Source organism: Neoarius graeffei, chromosome 18 (assembly GCF_027579695.1).
Source record: "Neoarius graeffei isolate fNeoGra1 chromosome 18, fNeoGra1.pri, whole genome shotgun sequence".
Lineage (NCBI taxonomy): Eukaryota > Metazoa > Chordata > Actinopteri > Siluriformes > Ariidae > Neoarius > Neoarius graeffei.
This window is the reverse complement of record NC_083586.1, coordinates 26,202,841-26,217,015: the sequence shown is the minus strand read 5'-3', so window position 1 is coordinate 26,217,015 and position 14,175 is coordinate 26,202,841. Positions and strand designations below refer to the sequence as shown.

Below are 14,175 nucleotides of genomic sequence, written 5' to 3'. Positions count from 1 at the left end.
GTGTTTCAGAGAATTACATTTATATATACACAACTAGTAGCTTTAATATAATAAAGACCTGTACACTGATAGTTTTTTTCATTAAAGTGTTCATGTTTTTAGGCACAAAACCAGTGTCAACTAAAATAGAAAGTGTTATTTCAAAACCTAAAAACAAACCATGATGTCTTTCAGTCTCTGTTCCATGATTGGGTACTCCGTTACAGCTGTGGAAGGTAGTCTGTCTTCACACTGTTGCACCCATGCCATTAGGGCTGCCATTACTTCCTTGTAGCATGTAGGTGGAAGGCTATTCTGGACTAAGATAAAGAAGAGAAAAAGACTGAGAATCTATCATAATTGTTCATATCTCAATATGGTTGTATTTTTGTATTTTGGTTTTCACAGCGATGACAGTCATGTAATGTCATTTACTTTTTACGTGGCGAGACATAAATTCATCATTTCAACACCTTGCTCTTGCAATGGATTTTATCAAAAATCTCTTTGCAATTTAAAATTAGCAACCTCTTTACATTATGTAGAGCGAATTATATCTGCTGCACTATCTAGGAGTATGTCAAAATGTAATGCACATCAAACTGCACAAAATCCAAAATAACTCACATTCTGTTGGGCATGGCTAATGCACTTATAGATTTGTTTGTCTTGGGCACACCCACATGCCTACCAAATTTGGTGTGTGTAGGTGAAACTATATATTGAGCACAAGACCCAATGCCCTGTGGTTGCACTATGGAGTCCCTGGGCCAAGCCTCTGTCCCTGAGTAACTGTCACAACCAATGATGAAAGTACCAAATTTCATGAATTTTCCCACATGGGAACCACTTAAAAAATGGTCAAGTCTTGAAAAAAATGAAGGAAAAATATTGCTGCAAGTGGTGATGATGGGCCCTTGCAACTCCAGTGATATTAACAGATTAACACAGTGCGACAATTAAAGGAATACATTTTTTTACTAAGCATGTGAAATGCCTCCCAACATCGGTGAATTATGGTTGAAAAAGCCACTTGATCTGCTAGCAAAGGGTATTGCTATACCAGAGAAAATAATAATAATAATAATAATAATAATAATAATAATCACTCAAAAACCAATATGGCTTAAGCACCTCCAGTGCTTGGGTCCTAATAATAAAAACACTCCAAAAACAATAGGGTTTGAGCACCTCAGTGTTTGGGCAATAATAATAATAATAATAATAATAATAATAATAATAATAATACTTAGGTAAACATCAGGCTCTTAGCACGTCTGGTTCAGCGCCCTGTGGTGGACACTAGATGCACTACACCTCCAGTGCTTTGGTCTTAATTATAATTGTCAGTTAAATAAATAAAATCTTTCACTAAATGCAATACTCTCTCAAAAACGGTGTAGCATTAAACATTTTAAACAATAATCAGAGCTGTTTCTTGTGTACTTACTACCAAAACTGAAAGGCACTGTATTGCCTCTTCCAAACTCCAAACCTGAGCTCTCTATCTGTCGTGCTAATACGAGTCATGAGTTTGTTGTTGAGTTGTTGTCTGTATAGAAACTGCAGTTCTCATGTATTTATAGCTTACGTGCTGAATGCAAAACAAATCCAGTATTCCTTTTTTTTGTCTTAGAAAGGCTCTGACAAACTTTTGCTCCAAAAGTAAAATCTCCACTGTGTTTATAAAGCATCTTGAATGTCATTCATATAATGCAGAGGGTAGGCTTGTGCAATATTATTTTGTCCCCGATTGCGACTGCAAGTGTATTTAATTACTTACTTCACCATAAATGTTAACATTGTGTTAAAATTGCTGTTGGCATATGTAATTTTTTTGTGTTAACGAAAGAGTAGGTTTTGATTATTTTCAGCTGAAATCTTTCTGGGCCATCTTTAATAAATATCATTTTATATATAAACACACACACACACACACACACACACACACACACACACACACACACACACACACAGAGTCTAATGTTAACCAAATTGAACATACACTAATCAATTTTATTCCACATTAATGAACTCAAAACATTATCCATTTATTTGGACAGAAAGTGGGGAATGGGACAGGAGGAAGGAGGTACAGGTTGTCTGCCAATATCAGAGAGTTCAAAACACCTGTACAAATCATTACAGATTCACATCTGTTGGTACATCTGTTGTTTTACTTGGGAGAAAAAGGCTGCTCCTTTTAACATATTTTGAATGATAACTCATCCATCCATCCATCCATGATCCATAACGGCTTATCCTGTGCAGGGTCGTGGGGGCAAGCCGGAGCCTATCCCAGCTGACTGTGAGCGAGAGGCGGGGTACACCCTGGACAAGTCACCAGATCATCGCAGGGCTGACACACAGAGACAAACAACCATTCACACCTACGGTCAATTTAGAGCCACCAATTAGCCTAACCTGCATGTCTTTGGACCGTGGGGAAACTGGAGTACCCGGAGGAAACACACGCAGACATGGGGAGAACATGCAAACTCCACACAGAAAGGCCCCCTTCGGCCACTGGGCTCAAACCCAGAACCTTCTTGCTGTGAGGTAACATTGCTAACCACTACACCACTGTGCCACCTGATAACTCATTCTCGTGTTATTTTTCTTGCTCAGGTGAGTCTCCATTCACAGAGGGCTCCAAGGCTGAAGTGCACACAACTGCCACTCTGCAGTCATTTCCATATTTTTTTTTCCCTTCACAGTGATGAGTGAGAAGAGAGTGCTGCTGAATGGGTGGCATTTATTTTAGTTGGTTTTACTTGTACAGACAAAATCAAAAGAAAAATGTATGTGCTCATGGAATATTATAAAAGGAAAGGGATCGCCTCTCTGTGGCTCTCACACACCCCAAATTACAATACTCAATGCAGTGCACCTAAACATTAACCCTTAATTATCTAACACTAGTGCACTCTGATTTTGTATAGGAGTTCCGAAATAAAGTCTATAAGGGTTTGCACATCTGGTAATATAATATAATCTGTGATAAACATCACTGAATATTGTGACAATGTAATATCATGGTGGTACTATCATTCTTTCATACAAGCCTAGGAGAGGGTCACTGCTGTCAAATATTTGTCTGGTTGGTGGTGTCTGTTGATCTTCATTGACACAATCCAAATAATTAATGTAAACTTAAATTACCGTAAAATACCAAATAATAGCCGAGTTCCAATTAACCGCCGAGTTCCCTTTAACAGCCGGGTGTACGCGTGTGTTGTGACAAATAAAGGCCGGTTCCGAATACTCGCCGGGGTCTAAAAAAAAAAAAAAGCGTCCGAACGTTCTATCTAGAATCTTGAGGCCCAGCACTTTTCTGGTTTTCTGGTGTTTAAACGATTTTGCATTGCATAGTTTTCTACCGAAACAATATGAATGAATGAATGAATGAATGAATGAAATTATTTCTATAATACTGTTTACAACATTTTGTTACGTGATAATAAACATGCCATTTCAATGTTATAATCTTGGTCTACCGTAATATTTCTTGAGGAATGCAACTCCGTAACTTTTGACAGATGTCTTAGCCACCCCTTTGGGTATACCCAACGAAAGCCAGCGTGTGTGGTGACATTGAGGACTGCGGGTTTCCAAGGTTGGACTGCTGCTTCTGTTAAACGACCTAAATTGCCGAATGCATGCGTCAAAGCACACACTGAGTTTTATTAAAGACCTTATACCATTTCACTTGCCCTTACCCATTCGGATCTGGAAGACGCTTTACAAAAAAGGTGAGAGCGTTCTAACATGCATTTCAGTCTGCTCGCGGCCAATCTAATCCAAGGGGCCTTTTCAACAAGTAATCTGTCGTGCACGTTGGGCAGAAGCACGCGTCAGGCAGGCAACATGTAGGCCTACAAGTCAGTAACCTATTCAACTAACTTTCATCCGAACTTTAAGTTTTCTACGGGGTCGAGCCACCGTACCAACTCACTCGGGGAATAGGCTCATATCGGCCAAATAGGGAGACGTCTTGGAGAGAAACGTGATGCAAGATGACAGTATGTAGCCACTGCAGGTCACTTATTTTTCAGCATAAGAAAAAAACCCTTTGGTTTGACACTTCGCACCCTAATTATGTTGCTTCAACGTCGCGCCCTCCATGCAATTTCAGATTGACAGACATCGCGAAGCGCAAAGGGTGGAGGCTGCATGGGTGAGGGTGATAGCAAGTGACCATAACTTTGCAGAGTAATTAAATCACAGTGCTGCGCACAGACAATGGTGTGGTTTCTTGATTATTTTGTAAAGCATGCGCTTAACTAGTCATTAACAGGAAAAGGTGTGTGATTTATCCTTTATCCACCCCGACTGTGCCATGCGAAGATGCATTCTGCGTCTTCAAAATTCCCCGAAGTCGGCACCGTGCTATCTGTAATCTAACTCTAAACAAACTATAAGTTATACTGGTTAAAAGTAGGCCTATCTGAGAATGATTTTTTTTCCCCGTTTTGAGGTAGATTTTGGGGAAGGTGTTTGTGAAGAAGGAATTAATCGCCTGTTCCAAATAGCCGCCTAGTCTCTAATACGCGCCGGGTCTCTTACGTGATTGAGACAAATAATCGCCCGGGCTATTATTTGGTATTTTACGGTAGCCTGTCTCATCAAAGGTTTCATTTTTTCAATTATAAATTTAATTTAATTTAATTTAGGGCGGCACGGTGGTGTAGTGGTTAGCGCTGTCACCTCACAGCAAGAAGGTCCGGGTTCGAGCCCCGTGGCCGGCGAGGGCCTTTCTGTGTGGAGTTTGCATGTTCTCCCCGTGTCCACGTGGGTTTCCTCCGGGTGCTCCGGTTTCCCCCACAGTCCAAAGACATGCAGGTTAGGTTAACTGGTGACTCTAAATTGAGCGTAGGTGTGAATGTGAGTGTGAATGGTTGTCTGTGTCTATGTGTCAGCCCTGTGATGACCTGGCAACTTGTCCAGGGTGTACCCCGCCTTTTGCCCGTAGTCAGCTGGGATAGGCTCCAGCTTGCCTGCGACCCTGTAGAACAGGATAAAGCGGCTAGAGATAATGAGATGAGATGAGAAATTTAATTTAAAATTTTACTTATTCTTGGAGTGACAATAGTCTCTGACATGGAAGTTGGAATGTTTAAATATTGATCATGCTGCATCTAGGACTATTTCAATCACTGACTTAGAAAGTGAGTGAGAGCTAGTCCAGCTTACAGTTGTGGTCAGAAGTTTACATATGAATGTCATGGCAATATTTGGGCTTTCAGTAATTTCTTTGCACTGTTCTTTTTCTGTGGCAGAATGTACAGCATCCATCTTTAATTTAAAAAAAAATCTAGAATTTGGTGCACAAGTTTTAATTTTCTTTGGGTTTCCTGACATCAACACAGGGTCAAAAATATACATACAGAACACCTAATATTTGGGTAAAATGTCTCTTTGCAAGATTCACATTGACCAAACATTTGTAGATGTAGCTCTGCATTGTAGTGCTCAACAAAGGTTTGCCAAAGTAATCCTGAGCCCATGTAGTTATATCAGCATTAGATGAATGACAGTTCTTGATGCAGTGCCATCTGAGGGATCAGAGATCACAGGTGTTCAGCTTAGGCTTATGCCTTTGCCCTTTATAGACTGAAATTCTTCCAGATTCATTGACTTGTTTAATGATATTATTCACCGGAGATGGTGAAATATCCAAATCCTGTTTTATCTTTCTTTGAGGAACATTGCTTTTAAACATTTCAGTAGTTCAGTAAACTGGAGATCCTTTCCATCTTTGCTCTTCAAAGTCTAGGTTTTTCCTGGATACTGATTTTGAACCAAATCACGATTATAACCACCTGTTGACATCACCTTTTCAAATCACATTATTATTTAATTGATTTACCTCATTACTAGCCCTAAAGTGCCCCTGTCTCAAACGGAAACGCAGGAATGGATGTATATTAACAAATGAATTAACAAGACAAAATATGAAATATCATGGGTTCATCCTGTCTGCAGGGTGGCATGGTGGTGTAGTGGTTAACACTGTCGCCTCACAGCAAGAAGGTTCTGGGTTCGAGCCCAGTGGCCGATGGGGGCCTTCTGTGTGGAGTCTGCATGGTTTTCCCGTGTCTGCGTGGGTTTCCTCCGGGTGCTCCGGTTTCCCCCACAGTCCAAAGACATGCAGGTTAGGCTAATTGGTGGCTCTAAATTAACCGTAGGTGCGAATGTGAGTGTGAGTTGTTGTTTGTCTCTATATGTCAGCCCTACGATGATCTGGCGACTTGTCCAGGGTGTACCCTGCCTCTCACCCATAGTCAGCTGGGATAGGCTCCAGCTTGCCCACGACCCTGCACAGGATAAGTGGTTACGGATAATGGATGGATGGTTAAAAAAAATCACTGCTTTCATTTTTTATGTGCATTTTCCATACTGTCCCAAACTTTTTCTATTTTGGGGTTGTACATCCATTCATCACCCATCATCCATTACTCACCTAATACAAGCTGTTTCTCTCTGGCCTTTAAGTCTGCAAGAACATTCTGGTAGTGGTCCTGGAATGCAGCTATATCAGCATCAAAGAGCACCTGTGTTTCCTCTTTCTCTCTTAGCTCCTGAAGTTGTTTATGCAAGTGCTCCACTTCCGGTTCAAGCACAGATAGACGTGCTATCTCATCCTAGAAACAGGCGTAAACATTTGGTGTTTCAAGGATATTGATGACAAAAGCAGTGGATAAAATAGAGGATGTAGCAATGTGTCAAATGTTCATGCATAATGTAGTAATTACAAATATTATATAACTAATATCATTAACATGGTCAGACAAAACCAATTTTCATTTTCAATGAATAAAATCACCGGTATACACATTTCCTGTTGCAGTATTAATTCTCTTCCTCACGCTTGCTCTGCTCAGACCACTTCCACTGTTTGCATCAAGTCTACACACCCCTGTTAAAATTGCAGGGTTTTTTGATGTAAAAACAGAAACCAATATAAATCATGTCAGCTCTTTTGCCACCTTTATCTTTTATCACCTTGCTATTTGCTAGACTGCTATAACAGGACTGTGTATACTTTTTATATTCACTGTATATTTGTCTATGCCTGGGTTTGTATCATGTCTTTGAAATTTTTTTTAATGAAATTAAATATAAACATATAAAAGGTAATAAACCACACAGGTCTACAAGGTGCACTTTGTAGAAAAAGAGTACAAGTAGTTGTTAATATTGGACACAACAAAACATAACATACAACACAATAGATAAAAGACAACTGTAAACATATATCTTGAGACACACAATATTCAAGATATATAGAACCTAGATATATAAGCTCCAAATGTACCAGGAAGGGTCGCTATGAGTTTATTTCTCCAAGTTGCTGTGAGTTTCTTTCTAATGAAGTTTTACTGAATAAGTTAACCTTTTTCCTTTACAGAGTAACAGTATGATATTTTCTGTGATATTAATAGCAGTAGATGAAAACACCAAGTATTGTGAAGGAGGGGCAGAGTGAGATGCTGAAGATCTCAGGCTGCCTTCTCAAAACTTCTGACCAGAAGGTCTAGATGAATGGCCATGACCAGAAAGAAGGTGAGGAAATGATGTTTAAAAGCAATTTGTGTGTTAATATTTTTGATTAGCTATGGCAAGTTTTAATCTGAAAGAGACTCCTGGAAGAAAAGACTGAAACTTGCAATGTGTACATATAAATGCACATTAAGTACAAAGCAGACTGAAGATTGAAAAACTGTTCTAAATATGAATAAACAAGTTGGCATTTATAAGGATAAACAAAGGTATGTTTAAACAAGAGTGCTCTGAGAGTACAATATCCCCCACTGGCAACTATATCTATGCTATAAGGCCATAACTCTGGTAAAAGAGGACTGAATTGAACGAAATTGCAATATGCGTATTGCCGACATACAACAAAGAATCCTGTCAAGTTTCGTGAAATTCCTCCAAAAATTGTGAGAGGAGTTAATTTCAGAAAGTGAGTACCCTTCCCGGGACAGACGGACAGACAGATGGACGGACATCGCCACGACATAATCCCCCTTCGGGCCTTTCAGCCAGCGGGGGATAAAAACTAAATCATGTTCTAGAGTGAAATACTAAAAACAACTGTTCTTGTGCAAATTTCACCTGATGTAGTTATAAAAGATGTTGCCATTGGTTTGGAAGAACATGGTGTCAAAGTTGAACAAAGTTTAACATTAGCATCCTAAAGTTCATAGGGAGAGCATTATTAAACAACACTTGAATACAAAAACAAAACAAAAAAACTACGTAGCCATAACAAAGGCATTAAACATCCCTGTCAGTACAATTGGTTCAAATAATATGCAGGTGGACATTTCGTGAATCCACAAAGAATTGTCCCCAGACAGGTGCACCACATCAAATTTCACAACACACTCTCAGACCAATGATAAATAAGGTAAGAAAGAAGCCAACATGCACTTGAAAAGAGTTGCAAGATGACCTGAAAGCAGCATGAACAACAGTAACGCAGAGAACAAGAATCACTGAACTGCACCACAATTATCTCCATTCCTACACCTCAAACAAAATTCCACTACTATAAAAGAACCAAAGGGAGGCACATCTAAAAGCATTTAGACAAATTAGAACTCTTGTTATCAGACAAAAGAAAAAAGTTTTGGGGGGGGGGGGGGGCAGCTAGAAACCACACCAGAATTAAGTATGGAGGTGGGAGCATCATGATCTGGGAATGCTTCTCTGCAAATAGTACTGGGACATTACATGTCATCAAAGGAAACATGAATAATCTTCATGGACAATATACTGGGACATATTACAGCTAACCTAATTGGCCAAGCAACTGAATCTGGGGAGAAGACAGATGTTTCAACAAGACAATTACTCCAAACATACAGCCAAAGTAACTCAAGCAAGCTTTGCGTGGCCTCAACAATTTTCTCACTTTATTTATTATTTAAATTTACAGAGGATGTGGCAGCTGGGATGTGATTGAGCATTGGTTGTGGGTGGTGAGTAGACAGAGAAGCCGGTGATCAGAGAAGGAGAAACAGGACAGTTCTGTGTATGCGCACGCATGTATGAAGCATTAAATATCGCTGAAAACTCATTAGCATAAATTATATTATAATAATATTAGAATTATAACATCTCACCCCAAGTTATTGCAAGCCTGTGTCATGGGTTCCTCATTTCCCTACGAACCACAAGTGTTACAGTGGTGCCGAAACCCGAGATTCTGAGGAATAAGCGCCATCATGGAGTCCTCACCTGTTGCAGAGATCATCCAGACACTCACAGGCATCCACCAATGCCAACATCAAACCCTCCTCAAGCTGTGAGAAGAGCAGGAGCAGTGCTTCCAAGCTTTGTTCCAAGCACAGGCAGAAAACCAGCAGATTCTTTGGAGCCTGGTCCAGCTCACAAATATTCTAGCAGCAGTCCCAGTGGTCCTGAACCATCTTACACTCACAAAGGTAGGTTCGCGTGACAGTCCTTTCATTGAGCATGCTACGAGTGCCTGCACTTGGCCGACCACACAGTAGCAGTCCGCTTGTTGCTGTTACTGACACAGGAAGCCCAGCTCCTGGCCCAACAGCTCCCAGTTGCCAACCTGCTGGAGTACCTGGACCATTCCTCACCCACTACCCCTTCCTTTCTAAGGTCATTATTTACTCTCTGCAAAGGTAGAAACATCTGTGCCCACCAGGATCAAGGGCAGGTATGCAGGCATGGTGGGAAAGCCATTCCAGGATCAGCGTTCCCTTCCGGCAGTGGGAATCCTGACCCAGATTCATGATGTGCCTCAAGCCTCCCCATTGAAGCAGGAACGTAAAGTGTGCCAGTGAATATTCAAAGGAGTAACACAGGCCTTGGTGGACATGGGGTGTAATCAGATCACAGTTCATCAAAGCCTGAGTCAGTGTGTGGCATTGGGAAATGCACAATTGATGAAGATGAGGTGTGTACATGGGGATGTTCATGAGTATCCAATGGTGTACGTCACTATTAAATTCAGGGTAGAAAAGCATAGTGCAGAGGTGGTAGTTGGTCCTTGCCTCAGCCATCCACTAATTCTGGGAACAAATTGGCCAGGGTTTCAGGTGTTGCTAAAGCCTGTCTGTGGATGAGTTCTGCTATAGTGAGACTTGGGGCAATTCCAGTGCAGCATTGGCTGGGGAGACAGTCCCAGGACCACCTGCATCGCTCTGCATCAGAGGGACACGGAGGGTTGGGGAGGGCTCTGCCCCTCCACTCTCTGCCATGATTTCCCTTTGGGATTTCCCATTTGAGCAGTCGTGCAGTGAGACCCGCTTTTGATCAAGTGAGAGTAACCGATAGTCAAAAACTCCAGCTTAATGTTGCTCTTTCCTACCTGTATTTTTCCATTATTAAAGATAGGTGAAATCAAGTGATGAAGGATACTAAAACTAAAGACTTAAACTAAAACTTGTTGGTCCTGAAGAGCCGTAGGGCTTATCATAATCCCATGGAGGGGAATTTAGGACAGGATAATACACTGAACCATCTCATGGTCTGTTTTAATTGGCTGAGCATTCTTGGCAATATTCACAAGTAGTGCATGGCATGCCACAAATGTCAGCTTGTGAGTCCGCTGGCCACCCCAAAAGCACCACTACACCCTTTATCATTGATCAAGACCCCCTTTGAAAGAATTGACATAGATCTCATCAGGGCATAAGACAGGAATGCATGAGGGCAGTGTTTTGTATTAGTCCTAGTAGATCATGCAACCAGATACCCAGAAGCTACACCTCTAGCCAATATTTCTGCATACAGTATTGTGGAGGCACTGTTCTATGCTATCTCCAGCATAGGGATCTCGAAAGAGATCGTGACTGATCAAGACACAACATGTCATGCACACTTCATGTCACGTGCACTTTGCAAACTGTATGAATTATTGGGGACTAAATCGATTCATACCAGCGTGTACCATTTGCAAACTGATGGGCTGGTCAACTTATTTAATCAGACACTTAAAAACATGATTCATCAGTTCATGCACTGCAAACCGAGAAATTGGGATAGATGGCTGGAACACCACTTATTTGTAGTTCAAGAGGTCCTGCAAGCCTCCATTGGATTCTCACCATTGGAATAATTGTATTCTTGTAGCATGTAGTAAAGGTCTTGTAGCATCCTGGACATCATTAGAGAAAACTGAGAAAAGGGACCTTCTGTGAGTAAAAATGAAACTCTGTATGCTCTTCACCTGAGAGCAAAACTCCACACACTGAACCACCTACCCAGGAGAATTACAGGAGCACAAATGGCAATCCTGGATGTGTAATGGGGTACTCGGCTACAGGACTTTGCACCAGAAGATAAAGTGCTCATTTTATCACCCATGTTGAGCTCTAAATTACTTGCTAAGTTGCAAGGACCCTTTGCAGTCAGACTGCAAGTTGGTCACTGTAATTCTGGAGATGGTTCCCAAGAGGGAGGAGGTGGAACCAGAGGTAAGTCTGAAAAGTGTGGCCCAATTCTCCCCGGTCTCCTGTGGAGAACACATTTCACCATCTGAGAGAGCACATTTTAGGACTCCCTAAAGTGAATGACGCATGAAATGGAATGACGAATGACAGGTAGTAAATTTGAACAATAAATGGTCCCTTGTCATTCAGATTCTTACAAATGGAATAACGATTGAAATCTTTAGTTTTAGACCTCCCTAGGATAAGATAAGTGGGTGCTTGGTGGGATATCAGCTTTTACAAATGGAATGACAGGGTTTCTATATGTATTGACTTACTTTGAGCTAATGTTGTCAGTGATATCACCTTTTACAAATGGAATGATAAGGTTTCTAGGTGGAATGACATACTTTGAGGCAATGTTATCAGTGATATCAAATTAACAAATGGAATGACATTGTTTCTAGGGTTAGGGTTAGGTTATAGGTGATATCACTGATAACATTGCCTCAAAGTATGTCATTCCAACTAAAAACACTGTCATTCCATTTGTAAAAGGGGATATCACTGATAACATTAGCTTAAAGTATGTCATTCCACCTGGAAACACTGTCATTCCATTTGTAAAAGGTGATATCACTGATAACATAACCTAAAAGTATGTCATTCCACTTAGAAACAATGTCATTCCATTTCATGAGCTGAAAGCATGTCATTCCACCTACATTTCAATCGTTATTCCATTTATAAGAATCTGAATGACAAGGGACCATTTATTGTTCAAATCACTAGCTGTCATTCGTCATTCCATTTCATGCGTCATTCACTTTAGGGAGTCCCGCACATTTTGCAGGAGGAACGTTCTGATGTGTTCTCACCTCTTTCTGGTCACACTAACCTCATAGGGCACCACATTGAGACTCCTCCAGGAGTGGTTGTAAGCAGCTGTCCATAAGTGGATATATAAGAAAAATGTGTTTCAAGATAAACTCAAGGCTATACTCAACATTGTGGGACTCATCAATTACCCCTGTGACTGGAGCAGCCTGGTGGTCTTGGTGCCCAAGTCTCATGGGTTGGTCCGTTTTTGTGTGGACTTTAGAAAAGTCAATGCTGTGTCTAAATTTCAGGCATATCCGATGCCTCACACTGATAAATTGCTCAATCAGTTAGGTGCGGCTCACTTTTATTCAAACTGGATTTGATGAAGAGATATTGGCAAATTCTCTTGGCTAAAAAGTCTCCAGAAAGATAGCCTTTTCCACTCCGTTTGGTTCACCCTTCCGTTTAGGTTATTTGAAGCTCCAGCAATGTTACAATGTCTCAATACATGTGTGTCGCGTTATGGGAATTTTGAACCAGAATTTTCTACAGAATGTGCAGAAACGGTATTGAAAAGCACCATAAAAGTGGTAAATGTATCCCTTAGGGGTACTACTGAGGTGATTATTCGTTGACAGTTACTGCATCAGCCAGCAAAAACAGTGCAAAATATTGTGCGCTTTTCAAAGCCGTTTCTGTGCATTAGGTACAGAACAGAGCATCTGGTACAAAAATTCCATGGCGCGACACATATGCTGCTGTCTATTTAGACGATATAATCATTTACGGTAATGGTACTGGCATTTACAACATCTGAAGGCTGTCCTGAGATCCCCAAGATGGGCAAGACTCATAGAAAATCCAAATAAGCGTACAATTAGGCAGGTAGAAGTACAATATCTGGGCTTCCTCTCGGGTCATGGGCAGGTGCGTCCCCAAATTAAGAAGACAGCAGCAATTGTGACCTGCCCAAGACCCAGATCAACAAGGGAGTGAGGCAGTTCTTGGGGTTGGCTAACTATTATAGGTCTGTACTTAATTTTTTAGATGTCTCCAGCCCATTGACTTACCTCACTAAAAAGGGGGCACCAGATCTGGTCCAGTGGACAGGGCCATGTGAACGGGCTTTCTGCCAGGTAAAGTCAGCTGCGTGTTGGAACCCTTTGATGCATTCACCTGATTTTCCTCTCACTTTTGTCTTACAGACTGATACATTGCATAGAGGGCTGGGGTCCCAGGCCGTGGAGTGGGAGGGATGCCTTGTGCTGTCACCTGCAAGCTCTCGGTGCGTACGTGCAGCACAATTGAGAAGGAGTGTCTGGCCATCAAATGGGCAGTCCTCACCCTCTGTTACTACCTGCTGGGATTCCCTTTCACTCTCTGTTCTGACCACGCTCTGCTTCAGTGGCTTTACCACATGAAGGATGCCAATGTGCAGATCCCTTGTTGGTATCTGGCTCTTCATCTCTTTAAGTTCAAGGTGGTCCACAGGCCGCAGGTGCAGGTGGCTCCCCAGCCTGAGTCAGGTGGTGGGGGTATGTGGCAGAGGGGGTGTGATCAATTGTTGACTGTGGACGGTGAGGAGTCAGAGAAGCTGGTGAGCAGAGAGAGGGAACCAGCAAAGTTTTCTGTGTATGTGCCCACATGTATGAAGTATTAAAGATAGCTGAAAAGCTTGTATTATAATAATAAACTCGCCTCACATTGTTGCAAGCTTGTCTCACATTTCTTCATTTTCCCACAAACCACAAGAGTGTTAAAGAGGCTTTTGAATTGCTTTTGAAGATGATTTGCAGACAGGAATAGATCAAGGCTCAGAGCCAAAAGATGTGCATAAATTTGAAGTGGACATGCACTGTGGAAGTGCACTGAAAGTATATTAAACTAAAGCAAAAATGTCTGAATAATTACCTCCCTTCACTGTAAATAGTGAATAGCCACAAAACCGGTTGTAAAT

The 14,175-nt window shown here is 41.3% G+C and overlaps 1 protein-coding gene across 1 annotated transcript in view; it reads right to left on the bottom strand.

The window, feature by feature from the left end:
* dmd (dystrophin) overlaps positions 1–14,175 on the bottom strand; it is a 509,910-nt gene that overhangs the window by 386,386 nt on the left and 109,349 nt on the right. Inside the window, exons 21-22 of the mRNA XM_060898614.1 lie at positions 6,443–6,623; positions 160–299 (exon numbers count right to left, since the gene is read on the bottom strand). Of these exons, the coding sequence (XP_060754597.1) occupies positions 160–299; positions 6,443–6,623 (321 nt within the window). The remainder of the gene's footprint in view (positions 1–159; positions 300–6,442; positions 6,624–14,175) is intronic.